The 20,685-nt window shown below is 41.8% G+C and overlaps 1 protein-coding gene across 1 annotated transcript in view; it reads left to right on the top strand.

The window, feature by feature from the left end:
• Positions 1-20,685, top strand: part of SPATA45 (spermatogenesis associated 45) — a 36,781-nt gene extending 16,096 nt beyond the window's left edge. The window contains exons 2-4 of the mRNA XM_075530189.1: positions 6,948-7,070; positions 11,680-11,983; positions 20,478-20,685. Of these exons, the coding sequence (XP_075386304.1) occupies positions 7,062-7,070; positions 11,680-11,983; positions 20,478-20,497 (333 nt within the window). The 5' untranslated portion in view covers positions 6,948-7,061 and the 3' untranslated portion in view covers positions 20,498-20,685. The remainder of the gene's footprint in view (positions 1-6,947; positions 7,071-11,679; positions 11,984-20,477) is intronic.

The following is a 20,685-nucleotide window of genomic DNA, read 5'->3' as shown; positions in this document are numbered from 1 at the left end:
GCATCTCATATTCAATCTGGAAAATAATAATGCCCAATAAATATTCAGTGATGAATAGATATTGCTAGTTTAGAAGTAGCACTTTTTTAGTTATAATAAGACAGAGAGCAATGCAGTTGCCATTAAGTCAATTCAAACTCATGGCAACCCCATGTGCGCTATGGGGTTTTCCAGGCTGTTGACTTTGAGAAGACCAAGGAAGAAGTGATGCGTTAGAATTAGGGTCCTGGCAAAGAACATTGAAAATGCTATGGACTGTCCAAAAGAACCAAAGAGTCTGTCTTGGAAGAAATACAACCAGAATGCTCCTTAGAGGCAAAGATGGTGAGACTTAGGAGAGATCATTCACTGGAGAAGGCTTTCATGTTTGGTAAGGTAGAGAAGCGGCAAAAAAGAAGACCTTTAACAAGGTGGATTGGCACACTGGCTGCATTGTTGGACATCGTAATGATTGTGAGGATGGCACAGAACCAGGCAGTGTTTTGTCCTATTGTACACAAGGTCTCTATGAGTCGGATCCAACACTGCAGCACCGAAAAATAAGAGCAACCTTTTGGAAGCAAACAGACAGGCCTTTCTTCCAAGGTGTCTCTGGGTAGGTCCTAATCACCAGTCTTCCAGTTAGTAGTCCAGCAGTTAGCCGTTATACAATCCAGGGATGCTCTGTTACCACTTATTGTTAGGTACCGGTGATTATTCCATCTCATAACCACGCTTAATCCTCAAAAGGACCTCTTTGGTTTGTTTTTAAATTCTTTAATGAAGTCTTTTGCAGCAGGTTTGATCAATGCGATGCATCATCTGGCTTCTGTATGGCTGCTTCCCTGTGTGTTGACTGGAGAGTCAAGTAAAAGAAAATCCTTGACAACTTCACTTCCCCCCCCCCACCCCACCCCCACCCCCATTTATCAAAAGGTTGCTCGTGGTCCAATGGTGAGGAGTTTTGTTTCCCTTGATGTTGAGCTGTATCCACACTGGACGCTATCGTCTCTGAGCCTCATGAGTGCTCCAAATCCTCTTTACCTTCCGCTCGCAAAGTTGTGCCACCCGCAGATCACAGTCTGTTAACAGAGCTCTCTCGTCTCGATGCTGCCCGCCTCTTCTTAGAGCCCAGCTTCTCTGAGGCCTTGCTCAGCATGCAGATTAGTAGCGACACTTTAGGACAGGGTAGAACTGCTCCCATGGGTTTCTGAGTCTGTAAACCTTTCACAGCGGAAGAAAGCCTCATTTTTCTCCCCAGGAGCTCAATCCTGGTGCACACCTTCCCTGATTTTAATCCATGTAGCATCCCCTAATTCTGTTTGAACTACTCCCTCTTGGTCTATGGACAGGTTCCACATGAACACAATTAAATATTCAGGAATTCCCATTCTTCTCAATGTTACCTATAATTTGTTGTGATTCATACAGTCAAATGCCTTCCCATTATCAATAAAACATGAGTAAGTATCTTCCTGGTATTTTATACTTTCAGTCAAGATCCATCTGACATCAGCAATGATATCCCTTGTTCCATGTCCTCTTCTGAATCCAACTTGAAGGCCTGATAGTTCCCTGTCGACCAATATTGCTGCGGCCATTTTTTATTTATCTTCAGCAAAATTTTACTTACATGCGATGTTCATTATATTATTTGATACTTTCTATAATCTGTTGGATCATCTTTCTTTGTTGGTTCCTTTCTTGGTGACTGTAGCAAGACTAATTCCAGAATTCCAGGTTGGGAGGGTATGGTTGTTCATATACCTTCAGCCAGGATGCTGTCCCTGGGTGGTGCAAACAGTTAAGAGCCCAGCTGCTAACAGAAAGATTAGAGGTTTGAGTTCACCCACAGGTGCCTCAGAAGATAGGCATGGCAATTCACTTCTTGAAATATAAGCCATTGAAAATCCAATGGAGCACAGTTCTACTCTGACACACATCGGGTCACCATGAGTCAGAAATGACTTGACAGCAACTGGTGTGTGTGTGTGTGTGTGTGTGTGTGTGTGTGTGTGTGTGTGTGTTCAGGATTGGTGAAGTGACTAGTGTGGCTGAATGCAGAGGAAAGACATCAATGTCAGTAGCTGAGGAGGACTGGCAGAGCAGAGACGGCACATTAGTCTACTCTGCATCCACTCCAGCAGGTCACCTGGATGGCCATTGGCCATTTTATAGTCTTCCTCATGACCTATTAAGACATGCTCTCTCATCCTCCCTCCCCTTACCCAATTCTACCCATCCTTCAGGGGCAGCTCAGCTCAGTTTCCACCTCCTTAGGCCTTAAAGATCTACCTCTATGACCAGATTATCCTAACATGCCACTCACAGAAATACTGCTTACAAAGTTCTCATTTTTAAAATATTGTCACATATTTTTTTCTTTATCTCTGGTGGCTGTGTGGTTTAGGTATTGGGCTACTAACCATAAGATGAATAGTTCAAGCCCGCCAGAGGAGGCTGTCAGTTCTGACAAAACTTTACCGTGTCAGAAATCCTATATAGGGTCACTATGAATTGGAATCAACTTGATGGCAGTGAGTTTGTTTGGGGGTTTTGATCTAGATTTCATTTCCTCAAATCCAGGGGCTAGATCAATACCTGGCAAAGTTTTGCACTTCATATTTTATCAAGATCATTGGCCTGGTTATCTAGTGCTGCCAACACACACACACACACACACACACACACTCTCTCTCTCTCTCTCTCTCTCTCTCTCTCTCTCTCTCTCTCTCTCTCTCTCTCTCTCTCCCTTTCTCTCTCTCTCTCTCTATCTCTGAAAGGGATGGCTTTAAAGAATGTTAATTTAATTTTTCACAGGTCTAGAAGCCAGAGTCTGAATTCAGGGTCCAGGCAAGTCTCCACTCTCCTTCTGGGCTCTAGGGAAGATCCTTATCTCGTATCATTCAGTAGCCCTGAGTATTTCTTGATATTCTTGGCTAGCTTGCAGATATAAGATCCCATGGTATGCCTTTCCTCTGTGTATCTGTCTCTATTCTGGACTTTTTATGAAATATTACTCAGAAGGGGTTAGATCCCTGTTCTGGTAAGGTCTCCCACATATAAAAAATTAGTATTTCCCCAACGTGGTCAAATTTTCTAGAATAAAACCAAGCACACTGTCATGGAGTCAATTCTGACTCATAGCCGTCCTATAGTGCAGGGCAGAACTTCCCATGGGCTTCTCAGGCTGTAAAAAATTTAAATAGGCAACGAATGTATAAGGGTGCTTTGCTCAATTGATGTATGTACGGATTGTGATAAGAGCTTTATGAGCCCCAATAAAAAGATTTATTAATTTTTAAAAAATTAAATAGGATCAGTTATCAGGCATCAAAGAACAAAAAAACCATATCATTGTATGCTCACCTTTCTGATACGATCGTTGAAGGGATCAGGTATCAGGCACCAAGGATCAAAAAAATGATATCATTGTGAATGAGGCGAAGTGTGGAGTGGGGACCCAAAGCCCATCTGTAGGCAACTGGACATCTCCTTACGGAAGGTCTCAGGGAGAGATGAGCCAGTCAGTGTGCGATGTAGTAATGATGAAACATACAACTTTCCTGTAGTTCCTAAATGCTTTCCCCCACCATCATAATCCCAATTCTACCTTACAAATCTGGCTAGACCAGAGGATGTGCACTGGTACAGATAGGAACATGAAACACAGGGAATCCAGGACTGATGGTCCCTTCAGGACCAGTGGTGAGAGTGGTGGTACAGGGAGGGTGGGGTGGAAAGGGGGAACCCATTACAGGGATTTATATATAACCTCCCCCATGGGGGACAGACAACAGAAAAGTGGGTGAAGGGAGATGTCGGATAGTGTAAGATATGACAAAATAATAATTTATAAATTATCAAGGGTTCATGAGGGAGGGGGGAACGGGGAAGGAGAGGGAAAAATGAGGAGCTGATATCAAGGGCTCAAGTAGAAAGCAAATGTTTTGAGAATGATGAGGGCAACTGTACAAATGTGCTTTACACAATTGATGGATGTATGGATTGTGATAAGAGTTGTATGAGCCCCCAATTAAATGATTTTTTAAAGATATGAAAATAATAATTTATACCATATATACTTGAGTATAAGCCGAGTTTTTAATGCAGTTTTTTTTCATTAGGTGCCTCGGTGGATATTTAGTTTGCCTTATACTCGAGTATATATAGTAATTTATCAAGGGTTCACAAAGGTTGGAGTAGGGCTGGAGGGAAAAAAAGAGGAGCTGATAAGGAGGGCTCAAGTAAAAGTTTCTAAAATAATGATGGCAATATATGTGCAAATATGCTTGGTACAATTGATGCATGGATTGTTATAAGAGCTGTAAGAGGCACCAATAAAATGATCTTAAAACAAAACCAAAAAAAACCCCAAATCTAAATAGTCTTATTGATATATACTTCACATGTTGTACAATTTGGTCATTCAGTCCTATTAACCAGCATTATGCAATCATCACCACAATCAGGTTCAGGACATTTCCTTCTCAACTTCACTGTTAGCTCTCCATTTCCTCCCAAGGCTGTAAATCCTCCTGAGAACAGAAACCTTCAACTTCCTCCCTCAAAGTGGCTGGTGGATTTGAACTGCTGGTCCTGTTTGGCAGCCCAGTATACCGACAATGTATAACCTACTATGTATAAGCCCAGTATAACCTTCTATGCCACCAAGACTCCACTTAAAGTTTACAGGTATGAGGTTTCCAAAACTCCAAACTGACTGCCACCAGCTAGATTCCAACTCAGAGTGAGCCGACAGGGTTCGGTACGTCAGTGTAACTTGTGTGACACGGTTCAGTTCTTAACAATCTTATCTATGTCAGACCAGACGGAATCAGTTGCACCTAGCTCAGTCGATGCTTCTTGGTGGCTGTACTTATGGCAGAATAGCATAATTATGGAAAATTGAAAACTTGAATTGACATCACAAGGTAAATCATGCTGCCCCTAAACATAACCAAGTCCACGATTTACACAATTGGCCGAAACGGCTCATCCTGCTATTTTAGGGACTGAAGTCAGCCCCTTATTAGATTTCAAGTCTGATATAAATCAGAGCGCATGCAGGAAAATAGGGAATACAGCCTGACTGGGAGAAGTGAACGAGGAATAAAATGCTAACTTTATTCATATTGGGTTTTTTATGTGGCCAATTGTTGACCTGTAAAATGATAAGGGCATGATGCATATAACTTTCTGAATTAATATTCTTATCCCAAGTTTTAGAATCTAGAAAACCCCACAATGTTCATAATTTATAATTCATAGCCTTTGTCATCATGGCTTGTTTAATCCCCACAACAATTCTGTACTGATACCAGCTTCATTTTGCTGCTACGGAAATGGAAGCTTGCAGAGGTGGAAATCTTCCTCTGGATAGTATTCTAAGGCACAGGTCTGGGTGCCAGGGCCTTAAAAAGAATAACAATTTCCCCCCAAAACTTTATTTATTATCTTTCCTTTTTAAAAAAAATATTTTCACTAGGAGTTCTTACATCTCTTACCACAATCCATACATTCCTCCAGTGGGTCAAGCACATTCGCACATACAATGCCATCAACATTTTCAAAGCATTCTCTTCCCACTTGAGCCTCTGATATTTGCTCCCCATCTCTTCCCCCTCCCTCCCCTGCCCATCCTCCCTCACGAACCCTTGATCAGTTGTAGACCATTTTCCCCATATCTTACAACCTCCTTCTTCATCACCCCTCCCTCAAGAATAACAATTTTTAAAGTTTTCTAATCCTTAGCAATTGCCCTACGGTTAGACTCAATAACTAGTCCCCTTCATTTCCTCAGAGTTGGGAGAGCTCCTTTGCTTTTGTTCACTCTCCTTCCCCGGCTATTTCCAGAGTTCATTTCTGAGACAGCGAACTGCTCTCTTCAAGACCCGTCTTCTTTCCCGGAGCATCAATTCCAGTAAAATGACACAGGCATTTGGACTTTCACATTTTGGAAATTTACTTGTGAATAATTTCGTCTGTAAGTTGGAGACCACCTCTTTTGAGAGGGAAAAAAAAGTGAATTTAGCACATGAACATTTAATAAAAATCAATAAGAATAGTGTGTTAGTCTGGGTGGACGAGAGAAACAAGTCCATAGACACTCATATGTATGTAAGAGAGAGCATATATGTATATATACACATATACATATGTGTATATAAAGGGTAATTGTACATTAAGAAAGCATCCCAAACCAGTCCCGTCCAAGCCCATAAATCTGATATTAGCTCATATGTCCGATACCAATCTATAAAGTCCTCTTCAGACTCACACAACACATGCAATGATGCCAAATGCAGGATGATCACAGGCCAGTGGGTAGAAAGTCTTTGGATCCAGTGGCGTTGTAAGCAGGGCTTACAAAGTCTTTGGATCCAGGGCTGAATCAGGGTAGGTCCATGTGGCTTCTCCTCAGGGATGTCTCTCAGGGAGTCAGCAGAGAGGGAGAAATGTCTCCTGTCTCCAAGGAGGAAAAATCAGAGTTCCCAGAATTCTCAGGTGAATGCCATGTCCACACAGAAGACTCATTGGCTGTGATCCTATTGACAGACTCGACTCCATCCCTTCGCTCTTAATCCTATCAAGCCCCAAATGAACACCAGATTATGTAACTACCACAAATAGCCATTTAGGGAATAACTATAATAAACCCTTAGATTATACCATGCTGGCAGGTGTCCATTTGTCCCTACTACTTAAAACAGAACCAGGCACAGTGTAGGTGTTCAGTATGTATCTATGCCAGGCACAATTTAAGGAGATTAATAGGCATATGTAGTTTAATACCATCCACCTCTCCACCTTCCACCACGTACACATATAGCTAAATAGAATAAGTGTCTTCACTCTCATTTTATAGATGAAGAAACTAATATTGGGAAGGTTAAGTAACTCTCTCCAAGAGCACACTGCTGTGGTTAGATGGTCCCTCTGACCCCAGAACTTCTTCTCGTGATCAGGGTTCTATGCTAGAGCGAGGCTGGAACGGCACCGAGCAGAAGGTTCCACCACCGGACGGGTCATAAACGGGCCGATCCACACCAGAGGACTTCAGAGCGGCTGGGGGTTGTTGCATGTTGAAGGTAATTTACAGTGTGCCAAATACATGTGTGTGTGTTTGCTAATACACGTACATAGGTATCTGTTTATACGTACATGTAGGCTAAATCTTTCTTAAATCATTTCCTTTATTTTGAGCACTTCACATGTAATATGGACTTTTCAGTTTTATTAGGCTTGGGGTTCGAGATACCTGGGTCCTTGCTTCGCAGCGCTAAAAGAGCTCATGCGGCAGAAGCACGTTTGTGAACGGAGTGACTCTGATGAGGAAATGGGAGGTTTCAGGTATTTCCGTCTCCAAAAGCGCACGCTTGTTTCAGGAACGCCTACAAGGCTGAGTGGGAACCGCGCAGGAGGAGTTCGTGGGTGAACAGGAAAACACGTGGAAAAAATATAGGAACAGGAGCATAAAGCCACACTTTGGGGAGACAACCCCCCCATGCGTCCCACCCTGGTGGCCTCACAGTTGGCCTTTGAGATAGTATTATTTTGTCTTAACACAACGTTTTAGACAAGGAGAGAGGCGCAATATTCAGTCCTTTTCCTGAAATCTAAATGACCTAAGTGGGTCTGAGTTCTGAACCCAAGTCAGTTTGGCTCCAGAACCTTCTCCACTCTGTTGTAACCATTATTTCCTGGAGAAGGCCTCAAATTGCCAAGAAAACGGGACAGGGTGTCTTACGAGAACAGCATGCAAACCACTCGGCAGAGGATGGCCATGAGAAGCAGGGCGTTCTGGAGCATGAGCTCGGCTTGGCATCCCTCCTCAGCTAGGGCAGCTGTAGAGTTAGCAGGAGCTGGGCCTTGCGGGTGTGGCGGCCACTGAGGTGTGCAGCCCACGACATCACTACCCAGGAGGACCTGTCAAAGCCATTTCAGAAGCATGAGTGGGAATTACTGGTTTTCTTGCAATGGATAGTGGTGATGGTTGCATAACTTGGTAAATATAGTTAGTGTCTTTTAAAATTGTATATATATATTTGTTTTCATGGCTTCTTTCATTTCTTTTTTGTTTTCAACAGTTTTCTTGACATGTAATGCACATGTCATACAGTTCAACAATTTAAATATATTTAAAGAGCTCTGTAATCCACATGTGACATTTAAAAATTGAGTGTATAACCAGAAAGAAAAAGTCAATGAAAAAGGTATAATGGCATTTTTAAAGAGAAAAAAATGCAGTTTTGATTAGATATTACTTGGAATATTCTCCGTTTTTCCGTAGGGGTATTATGGGACCATAAAATATTCACAGAAGCTATACTGTATGTTAATTCTTAATCAACTGTAAATGAACTATGATTTTTCCTGTCAGCAGTAAGGTGAGATATATTTAGTACATCTATTTCATTAATAATCATTTGTAACTTTTAGCTCTTGAGAGTAGCAATGTAGGGCCTAGTTGTTAAGAGCATGGACTGAAGGCCTGAGCGATAAATCAAACTCTGCTCCATCTTAAGTGACCTTTAATAGCTACGTAATCTTTCGATGCCTCAATTTTCTTTTTCATAAATCATTTTACTGGGGGCTCTTACAGCTCTTATAATAATCCCTACATAAATTGTATCAGGCATATTTGTACATATGATGCCAGCATCATTTTCAAAACATTTTCTATTTGAGCCCTTGGTATCAGCACCTCTTGAAAACTATGTACTTTAAAATGGTTAGAGGAGACCTGGTGGCACAGTGGATTACGCATTGGGCTACTAGCTGCAAGGTCAATAGTTTGAAACTACCGGGTGCTCTGTGGAATAGAGTTGAGGCTTCTTTAGAGTTACAGTCTCAGAAACGAGCTGGAATCAACTTGCTGACTGGACTTTGAGTTTTTTTGCCTTCTAAATGTCTCATCTAGACTTTACAGCTACTTTTGTCAATTTGATCACATCGATAATTCTTTTAAAAGTGCAGTGCTCAAGGTAAACTTTTTTTAACTAATTGAGTTAAATTGCTGTTTGATTTTTGAAGCAGATTAGGAAAGAGGCTGGATTCTCTCACCCTCCTTTCTCAAGTGCAGATGACTTTGAGGAACTTCCCCAAGCCGGCACGTGTGGGCTCAACATACCCCGCACCCGGTTAACATGTTAGCGTGTGTCCTATTATGAGAGCCTGTGTCATTTTACTGGAAATGACTCAATTTTACTGGATGGAGTCCCCTGTAAGAATAAAGTGTTTTCCTCTCCTGTAAGACTAATGTATTTTGGTTTTGTTCTGTTTTGCTATACTGCTTGGTGATAGCAACTACATTATTCAAGTTGTCTAACCATTACGCTACATTGACGTCAATTTTCAATCACCTTAGACAAAAAGCACTACTTCCCAGAGAATGATTCTCCCTCTTTCTACTCTCTCCCGCTTCTGATGACCACTAATAACCGTTGCTCTCTATGTATATCCTGTTCTTGGCATTTCATGTAAATCATATGATCTTTGTCCTTTAATGACCAACTTAGTTTACTCAGCATAATGTCTTTCAAGTTCCTTCTTATTGCCGCATGTGCCCAGACTTCATTTTACTTAATGGGTAAGTAAAATTCCATTGTATGTATAACTCACTTTATTCATTACCCATTCATCTGCTGCTGTGTACTTGCTTCCAACCTTTTAGAATTGTGAATCAGGCCGCATAATTTAACTTTTCTTCCTTATGTTTGTCTGTGTTTTTCCTACATTGGCTATATATTCCTTTTATAGTCAGAAGAAACAATAAATGTTCTTTGAAATAAAAACCAATGCATAATATTGTTACTGGGAGGAGGCTCCGAGTTTCAAGCCTCTCCACACCTCGGTTCTTATACCACTTGCAAGAAAAATTTCAGGCAAGGGACAAAATTCAGACAAGAGTCAGAGAAAAGATTTGAACCAAAAGAGTGAGAAGGGGATACTTTGGAAAAGAAGTCTAAAGAGTCCTTAGCTAGTCTAGAAGACCTGGAAAAACATCCAGTTGGACCAGTGTGCTAACGGTAGACCTACTATGGGCTGGCTTTCTGGCGAGTCTTCTGCTATTGGCTGGTCCTCTGTAGTGTATTCTCTTTCCAGGTTGTGCAGTCCAGCACCCCAGGCTTCCTGCTGTGCTCTTCTCTCAGACCCAGAGCTCAAATCTATTCAGTCATTCTCCGGGGAGTATAAACATATTGTCTTTCTTCCCCTGACCAGGCCATTTCACTGTGTCCAGGATCTTGGGGTCTCTTCCATTGGAAATGTGTTTTATTCTGGTCTTCCTCTTCCTTAGTGCTGGAGGGATTTGTGTAGAAACATGTCTTCACTTGTCTTTTGTGTTTAAGATTCCTCCCATCATCACCTCTTCTCCCTTTGCCAACCTGTGACTAGCTAACAGTGTTACATTTATGTATATACTTTTATTTTCCCCTTTCTGGGAAGTTGGTGGTTGAACTCACCCAGGCTACTCCACAGCAATGAGTTAGGTTGTTTGTATTTTTCTGCTAACCCTTTTTGTGGGTGTGTGTGTGTGTTCTATCCCCACACCTGCAGGGAAAAAAACCCAGAATAAAACAATAAAACACTAACAGATGATCATAAAGAGTGGAGGAGCAGTGGTGGTAATGATATTATTTTGCAGGGGAAGAAAGAGGAACTCATAAATATTTGATTGTGAATGCTTGGGTCCCCCCCCATTTTATTGGGAGCTCTTCCAGATATTATAACAATCCATAACTCATTTAGATCCAGCATAATTATACAATTGTTGCCACCATCATTTTCAAAACATTTACTTTCTTTTTGAATTCTTTGATATTAACTCTCCTTTATCCCCTCACCCCCACCCCCAGGAACCCTTATTATTATATATTATTATTTGCCATATCTTTCACCATCCAATGTATCTATTCACCTACCATTCTGTTATTCTTCCCCTCAAGTGGGGCTATACAATGGCTATCAATTCCCTCTCTCTTTCCATACCCTCCCCCACTCTTCCCAAATCCTTAGGGAATCATTACTCCCATTACTATTTCAGAAGGATTTATCTATCTTGGATTTCATGCATTGAATTATCTTAATTATACAAATGAATATATGCAGATCTAACAAGATTAATGAGGTAAAATTCAGACCTTAATAGTAAAGGGAGAATATATTAAAGAACTAGAATATAGTTATGTTTCATCAGTGCTGTACTGCACCCTGAATATATAATCTCTTCTGTGTGGCGCTTCTGTAGAGGACTGTCCAATTATCTTTCAGGTGGGTTTTGGGTCTCCACTTTGCCTATGCTCCTTCACGTTAATTTGATTGCTTGTTTTGCACACTGATATCCATTGCCATTGAAACCTCATGATCACACAGGCTGGTGTGCTTCTTCCATGTGGGCTTTGTTGCTTTCCTGCTAAACGGCCGCTTGTTTAACTAAAAGCCTTTGAGACCCCAGATGCTATATATTTTAATAGCCGGGCACCATCAGCTTTCTTCACCACGTTTGCTTATGCACCCATTGTCTTCAGTGTTCCTGTTGGGAAGGTGAGTATCATATATTGCCACATTATTAGAACAAACCATTCTTATACAGAGGTAAGATTTAAGTAGAAGTCCAAAGTCCATCTGCTTCCTTGTTATACTGAATACTTGTTTTTAAGTCAAGCAAATGGATAATATTTCATTATCTGTTTGCAGGACAAGAATCACATATTGATTAGTCTAATGGAATGCTTTAACAGAGCCACTGAAATAATTAAAAAACTCAAAGCAAGCAAGCAACAGCTCTTGGAGGACTATAATGAACTGCGTGACTCCAACTGCTTGGTGGAAAGAAGCAACCAAGTCAGCCTACTGAGACCTCAGAAACGGCATTTCACAAATGCATACAACTTGTCCAATTCTATCAAGACAAAGGAACCAGCTCCTGACAGTGGCAGGAGCTCCTGGGTCCAACTGAGTCACCTTGTTCACCAGGAGAAGAAGCACTTTCCACAAAAAAGTAAGATGCTGTGGTAAGAGTACTATCCAATCAATAAAAAAGAAACCAAACTCACTGCTACCGAGTCCATGCGGATTCATAGCAATCCCTTGGGGCAGGGTAGAACTGCCCTTGTGAGTTTCTGAGATTGTAACTGTTTACAGGAGTAGGAAGCCCCATCTTTCTCCCTTGGTGAGCAGCTGGTGGTTTCAAACTAGGGACCTTGCAGTTAGCAGCCCAATGCGTAACCACTACGCCACCAGAACTCCTCACCCAAATGATAGAAGGAGCTTCCAAGTAAATTTAGAAAGCATTTCTGGGCTAGAATTATCCCGGCATTATTGCCATAGTCCTGGGTTAGTTTAAAGGTAATATATCTGAAGTCCGAAGTGCTGATGAACTAGTTTAATCCATGTTAGATCTATTGTAGACCAGAGAATTCCCATCTCGGAATGCCGGTGGTCTAAGAACCACGTTCTGAGGAATGTATCGGTAATCACAAGAGACTACAACGATAGAAGCCTTCTTTCTCCTCAATTTTTATTGCTCTGAAAAACTTCATGTATAAAACTGAAGTACAGTAGAAAAGATTTTTTTGGTTGTTCATTTTTAAAAGTCATTTTATTAGGGGCTCATACAGCTCTTATCACAAATCATCCATCCATTGTGTCAAGCACATCATCATTTTCAAAACATGTTCTTTCTACTTGAGCCCTTGGTATCAGCTCATTCTCCTCTCCCCCTTCATAAACCCTTGACAATTTATAATTTTTTTTCATGTCTTACACTGTCTGAAGTCTCCCTTCACCCACTTTTCTGTTGTCTGTCCCCCTTGGAGGGGGTTATATCTACATGCTATGGTCTAGCAGGATTTGTAAGGTAGAGTTGGGGTCATGATAGTGTGTGTGTGGGGGAAAGCATTAAAGAACAAGAGGAAAGTTGTATGTCTCATTGGTGCTACACTGCACCTTGACTCGCTCGTCTCTTCCTTGTGACCCTTCTGTAAGGGGATGTCCAATTGTCTACACATGGGCTTTGGGTCTACACTCTACACTCCCCCTCATTCATATTGTTATAATTTTTTTCTCTGTGTCTTTGATGCCTGATCCCTGACCCCACTGACACCTCATGATCACACAGGCTGGTGTGCTTCCTCCATGTGGGCTGAGCTATATTTCTTCTCAGCTAGATGTCCGCTTGTTTTTCTGAAAACAATTTTATGAGAATGAAGTGATATCTCATTGTGGGATCAATTTCATTTCTCTGATGTGTAATATATATATTTTTCATGTGTCAATTGAGTTTTGGTGGAGAATGTCATTTTATTAAATACAGTTCACAAATTATTTAGACCAGAAACAAAGAATTGCCATCTTGGCAATGTCCCTTCTTTGATGAACGGTCTCTGACTTGACACTGTCCTGGCATTCTTAGAAAATGGTATATAGAAAGTGATAGAATGTGTCATGGAAAACAGGGACACACATTGTGGTGGTGGTGCTTTTAAAAAAATAGTTTTATTGACACTTGATCCACATGTCATACAATTCAATAATTTAATCACACAAAGAAGAGCTATACATTCATCAGCAATCATAACCACAGTCAATTCTGGAACATTTTCTTCTTCCTTGTACTCATTATTACTTATGTCCCACTGTGGAGTTTGTGTGTGTGTGTGTGTGTGTGTGCACTGAAAACATACTCACCAAAACATTGCCAGCACCTGGTGTGGCTCGACCAGAACATAATTTCTCTTTACAGCGATGTAATATTCCACTGTGTCTGGGAAGCAGCTTGGTTTGCTTGAGGTATTGGGTTCTTTGGGGAAATAATTGTTGTGGATCCTGCTTGGAGCATCAGGGTCTCCAGTGTGTAAGAAGAGCCTGTGTTCAGGATGGATGTCTTCAAAGAAGTCAGTCCCGGGTGTTTCTTAGAGGCAAGGATGGCAAGACTTTGTCTTACATACTTTCTTGCAAATCTCTTTTTTGTGACGTGGCAGCTGAGTTTGGTTTAGCTTAGGGGCATTTGGTTTGGCTTAGGTGGAGGCAACAACCCCATTTATCTCTAATCCTGCTACCTTTCAGTTTCACCCCCATGAGCTTAAACTCACTACTCGGGAACTTCTCATCTATATTTTAGTTTGCACAGGGTTGCTATGTGTCAGAATGAACTCAGTGGCAGGGAGTTTTTTGAGTGTATTGTCACTTTGATCTCATGTAGACATTTTTCTTAAAAGTTTATGATAGCATCGCTGAAGACAAATGGGTGCATAAGCAAATGTGGTGAAGAAAGCTGATGGTGCCCGGCTATCAAAAGAAATAGTGTCTGGGGTCTTAAAGGCTTGAAGGTGAACAAGCGGCCATCTAGCTCAGAAGCAAAAAATCCCACATGGAAGAAGCACACCGGCCAGTGCGATCACGAGGTGCCAAAGGGACCAGGTATAAAGGCATCATGCAAAAAAAGAGAGATATATGTGTGTATATGTATATGTGTGTGTGTGTGTATATATATATATATATATATACATATATATATATATACATATATATATATATACCATATTGAATGAAGGGGGAAGTGCAGAGTGGAGACCCAAGGCTCAAGTGTCGGCCAATGGAGATCCCCTCACAGAGGGGTTCAGGAGAGAAGATGGGTCAATGAGGGTGTGAGGTAGTACCGATGAAGAACACAGCTTTCCCCCGGGTCCTGGATGCTTCCTCCCCCCAACTACCATGATCCAAATTCTACCTTGCAGGGCTGGATAGGGCAGAGGTTGTACACTGGTGCATATGGGGGCTGGAGACACAGGGAATCCAGGGTGGATGATACCTTCAGGACCAGGGGTGTGAGGGGCGATGTTGGGAGAGTGGAGGGTGAGTGGGTTGGAAAGGGGGAACTGATTACAGGGGTCCACGTGTGACCTCCTCACTGGGAGAGGGACGGCAGAGAAGGGGGGAAGGGAGACACCGGATAGGGCAAGATATGACAAAATAACGATGTATAAATTACCAAGGGCACATTGGGAGGGAGGAGCGGGGAGGGAGGGGCAAAAAAAAAGAGGACCTGATGCAAAGGGCTTAAGTGGAGAGCAAATGCTTTGAGAATGATTGGGGCAGGGAATGTATGGATGTGCTTTATACAATTGATGTATGTATATGTATGGATTGTGATAAGAGTTGTGTGAGTCCCTAATAAAATGTAAAAAAAGAAAAAAAAAAGAATGCCAGTTTAATAGAACAAAGTGTTCTTGCATTGAGGGAGTACTTGAATAGAAGCCCAATATCCATCTGATACCTTGATACTAAACCTATAAATATATGCACAAGGGAGGAGGTAAAATGAGGAGCTGATACCAAGGGCTCAAGTAGAAAGAAAATGTTTTGAGAATGATGATGGCAACAAATGTACAAATGTACTTGACTCAATGGATTGATGGATGGATGGATTGCAATAAGAGTTGTACGAACCCCCAATAAAATGATTTTTAAATATAAAAAAAAGTTTAGTTATTGAGGATCCATATAGCAAAACATATGCCAATTCAACAGTTTCTTCATGCACTATTTATTGAAACTATTTTCACCCTTTTTTCTGAGTTGCTTTTCCCTAAAGCCATCCTAGCTAACCTAGTGAGTTTGTTTTGTCCATTTGATCCCAGCCAGATAGAGTTTAGGAGTCCTGGTGGCTTACCAGTTGGGTTTGTGGTCAGCAGTGTTAACCCACCAGCTGTTTTGAGCAAGAAAGATGAGGCTTTCTACTCTTGTTAAGATTTAGTCTCCAAAAACCCACAGGGGGAGTTCAATTGCACTGAAGTATTACTATGAGTCAGAATCAACTCATTGGCAGTGAGTTTGAGTTTTTTGGTGGGTAGATAATTTTAAAAGAGGGTAATGCTCAAGGCACACCTTTTTAACTAGTCAAGATCAACTATTACAGTAGAGGAGCCCTGCTGGCATAGTGGTTCCCCAGTGGGCTGTGATCTGAAAGGTGTGTAGTTCAAAACCACCAGCTGTTCCTCAGAAGGAAGATCGGACTTTCCACTCCTGTAAAGAGTTGCAGTCTCAGAAACTTACAGGGTCTCTTCTACCCTGTCCTAAAGGGTCCCTAGGCATCCGCATTGACTATAAGGCAGGGAGTTTTTATTATTTGATATTAAGAAGATATCAGGGGATCTTTTTGGCTTAAGGTTCAAAAATGATCATGGGGATAAATAGTTTCAGGGACCTGAAAATCTAGATTCCACAAATATTTAAAATTTGGTCTGCATTTCCGCCCTTTTGGCTAGGATTCATCTAGGGAAGATTGGATCAAAATGTTCACTATGGTAGCCAAGGATCACCCAGTTCTGGTCACCTGGCAAAGATGGCAAACAGCTGTTCGGTTTCTGGAGTGGGTGATACCTTGGCCTTTGCTTCGCACGCTGAAAGAGTTCATGCTGAAGCACGTTTTGTGATCCAAGTGAGTTCTTATGAAGGAAAGGAAAAGTTTCAGGTTTTACAGCCTCAAAAAAGTAGATAGTATTTCTGGAAAGCGTGTCAAGCCACGCAGAAGCTGTGCTGGGGCTCACAACTTGGCACGAAAATCCACGTGGAAAAGAACACTCACACATGAAGAACTGGGGAGTCCCTGGGACCAAGAGGTCAAGAGAGCAAGTTAGCAAGAAAGCAGAAGAACAAGAAGACAAAAAGGCAAGGGAGCATGCCCGGGCTGGCTCCCTGCCTTTCTTCTATCCCGCCCCCTGGCTGGGGAAGGCATGGTTGAAGGTATTGACAGATTCCAGTAGCTGAGTTCTGGCCCATCTGTGTGATCTACATAAGGGGGGTGTGCCCAAGGTATTGGTTTTACCTGGGCCTATGGGGCTCGTGTCTGAGCATGCTCAGTTCTGGGTTTCTCCCATAGGTGTTTAATGGGGTGCTTGATTTCATTTTGTTTTTGAAGTCCATTGACCCATCCGTGATGTTTTCTTTTTAATCATTTTATTGGGGGTTCATACAACTCTTATCACAATCCATACATCCATCCATTGTATCAAGCATTTGTTGCCATCATAATTTTCAAAACATTTTCTTTCTACTTGAACCCTTGGTATCAGCTCATTTCCCCCCTCCCTCCCCCACCCTTCCTCCCTCATGAACCCTTCATAATTTATGTTATATTTTTGTGTCTTAAACTGTCTGATGTCTCCCTTCACCCACTTTTCTGTTGTCTATCCCCCTGGGAGGGGGTTATATGTAGATCATTGTGATCACTCCCCCTTTCTCCCTCCCCCACCCCTTCCCCTTCTCGTCCTGGTAGCACTACTCTCATTATTGGTCCTGAGGGCTTGATCTGTCCTGGATTCCCTGTGTTTCCAGCTCTTATCTGTACCTGTGTACATGCTCTGGTCTAGCCAGATTTGTAAGGTAGAGTTGGGGTTATGATAGTGGGGGTAGGAGGCATTAAAAACTAGAGGAAAGTTGTATGTTTCATGGGTGCTATACTGCTCCCTGACTGTCTTGTCTCTTTCTTCTGACCTTTCTGTAAGGGACTGTCCAATTGTCTACAGATGGCTTTGGATCTCCACGCCACCTTCCCGCTCATTCACATTAATATGATTTTTTGTTCTGGGTCTTTGATGCCTGATAACTGATCCCTTTGACATCTCATGATCCCCCAGGCTGGTGTGCTTCTTCCATGTGGGCTTTATTGCTTCTGAGCTAGATGGCCGCTTGTTTGTCTTCAAGCCTTTAAGACCCCAGACGCTATCTCTTTTGATAGCCGGGCACCATCTGCTTTCTTCACCACACTTGCTGTGCATGAGGTGCCTGATTTCTTTCCAACCTCCTCTATGGGAGCCTTTGCAGGCATGGGAGGGACAACACCCCTGTCCCTAAATCTAGCCATCTAACATAGCCACACAGTCCACTTCCCTCTCCTACTCTGAGCTCATTGTTTCCCTTGGTTCCAATTACTCGGTTGTTGAATGACTGCTTGCAAATTAAAAAAAAAATTAAGCACAATGCTTAAGCATGATATTCTTCATTTTTTAGACTAAACTTTTATTTTTCTTTAATTTTTGTATAGGACCTTGGGGAATAGTTTTGTTTCAAGGTTTGACGATTACCCCAGAGCAATAGAGGGAGCAACCATGCTTCCCCTAGCCCCAACACGTCCAGAAAGTCTGGATTCTTTGGAAATTAAAACTTCTAGTACACACTTTCCCCTTTCTGTCAGGGTCCATTTATTGTGCCCCTGAATTTTGAAGTGTTCAATAATGGTGGCCAGCCAGCTCTTGACCTCTTTTAGGTAAACAGACTTAAACCAAAAACTTCACTTTAGGGGATCATATACAGAATATAGACCTCATTTAAGTGCTATGGTAGCCAGTGTCTAAATAATGTGCACTTTCCTCATTAGTCTGAATTTTGTTGATCTTGGTAGCTGCTGTCAGGTGAGTTCCCAATGCCCGGTGACGGCATGCGGACCACTGGGATGTGCAGGGTTCCTCACAGTTGGTCTGGAGCCTCAGGGTCAAGGACACTGAAGGACTTTTAAGTGGTCCATGAAGTCAAGCCTGCATTTATACTAAGACAGAGTATTTGTTTGTCCTTTTCACTCTTATGTGCTCAGTAAAATGGGCATTTCTAGATATTACACGATGTGTGAAGACATCATTACTCTTGCTATTAATGGAATGTGTTAATGGGATATTCTTGGGCTTAATTTTTCCCACTCTAATTTCTAATATGATAAACATTGGGGGATAGAGCACACAGGAAAACAACCTGGTTAGGGTCTTCAGAGGTTTTCAAGAGTATGATGGATCCTGAGACCTCCCCGCCACACCCACCAAATATTTTTCTTTCTTTCATTCTTTTTAGAATTCCTGGTCTAAACAAATGGTAGGTAATTGTTGATCTAGTGCTGTGTGTGGTCAAAAGCTTCTCAAACTTTCTCTCATGGTTTCCTCATTTATTATTATTTGAAACTTGGGGTTTGGGGTTTCAACATTAAGTCTAATCAAGGCTGAATTTAAAGTATTTGGAGAAACAATACACTTAATTTTTTTTTTTAACTGACTGCTTCGTTCTGGATACTGTTAGGATTTTAAAAGGCCACCAATAATACCCTTCTGATGCTAAAGAGGTCTGGAAGTCAGTGGCTAAGTGCTGGGCTTCTAACTGAAAGGGAAGGAATTTCTTGTTGTCAAGGAAAACAATGTGGCCTTTGCTTCCTTAGAGACTGCAGCCTCAGAAACCAGGAGGCACTTCTACTCTTCCTGTAGAGTGGCTAAGACCTGTCATTGACTCAATGATGGTCATTGGGCTTGGTTTTGTTTGTTTGGTTCCTATTCTGAGTTTAGATCACCTGAGAAATGGAGGTGAAAAATGCAACTCTTTGACTATGTTGGAGGAATTTTATTTTATTTTTTGTGGAGTCATTTCCATCACATGGTGACCCCCCTCAGGGTCAAAGGTGAATTGTTTCGGTGGCTGATTTTGGGAAAGCAGATCCCCAGACCTTTCTTCAGAGGCATCTCTGCCTAATCTTAAATGTCTCACTTCCCAGTTAGAGGCCCAGCATGCTAACCATTTGTACCACACTGGGACAGGGAGCCTACCCCACCCAAAAGCAAGGCCTGCCAGTGCAGACTGAGAGCAGATGACAGGGTTCCCATGGTGGGTCAGTGGATGCAAAGGGGGGACCCGCATTTGTGAAACAAAGAGATAAATGAAACTCACTACCATTGAGTCAGAAGGTGACCCTGTAGGGCAGGGTAGAACTGCCTGTGGGTGTCCCAGACTGTAACTCTTTGTGAGAATAGAAAGGTTCATCTTTCTCCCTTTGAGCAATTGGTGGTTTTGATCTGCTGACCTCAAGGTTAGTAGCTCAACACACAGCCCATGATAGGACCAGGGCTTCTTGAAATGAGGAGATAAGGTGGAATCGTATTTCTAAAATGTAAAGAACCTATTTTTTCAGTATGACAAATAAATACTGACTACAATATGTTCTCGAGTGCATTTGGGAGAGATTGAAAAAGTTGGAAAATGAGATGTGGGCCTCTGAAATCCAAGTTAAAGAAGGGATTCAGGAGTTATCACATACTCAAACTTACTGCCAGTGAGTCAAGTTCTCTCTTAAACTTTTAATTTTGGAATAATGGAGGCCGAAGAGGCGCAGTCTTACGTAAGCACACATTATTAGACTTCAAAACACACGACTTGGACTCAGGTTCTTAGTTATCTCGTGTTTCTAAAAAACAAGGGTTACAGGGACCCTGTTGGGCAGAGTAGAACTGTCCCATAAGATTCCAAGGCCTGAATCTTCACAGAAGCAAAGTCTGCCACATGTTTTTCTAGGGTGGAAGCTGGCAGGTTCGAATTGCTGCCCTTTCATTTAGCAGCCAAGAACTTCACCGTTGGTTTCTACATCTACAAAACAGTACTGACCTCCTTGCCCTCCAGAGTTATTTTGAAAGCTTAAAAACGTGCTGTGCCATATAGCAAATGCTTCTGTTTTTATTTTTCAGACAATGCCATATTTGGATAAGGCACAGCTCCAAAGACACACAGAAGTGTATTCTCCTTGGTCCATCCTCAATATCTAAGCAGTTTGCAAATTATTAACTATAGAAGATGCTAAGAAAAATTACTGAAAGATCGCACACCAAAAAAAAAATCAACCCTTTAAATCAAGTTATATACAACCTACCATATCGTTATTCATTTCCCTCCATT

Source organism: Tenrec ecaudatus, chromosome 1 (genome assembly GCF_050624435.1).
Source record: "Tenrec ecaudatus isolate mTenEca1 chromosome 1, mTenEca1.hap1, whole genome shotgun sequence".
NCBI classification, from domain to species: Eukaryota; Metazoa; Chordata; class Mammalia; order Afrosoricida; family Tenrecidae; genus Tenrec; species Tenrec ecaudatus.
This window is presented reverse-complemented; position numbering and strand designations above follow the sequence as displayed.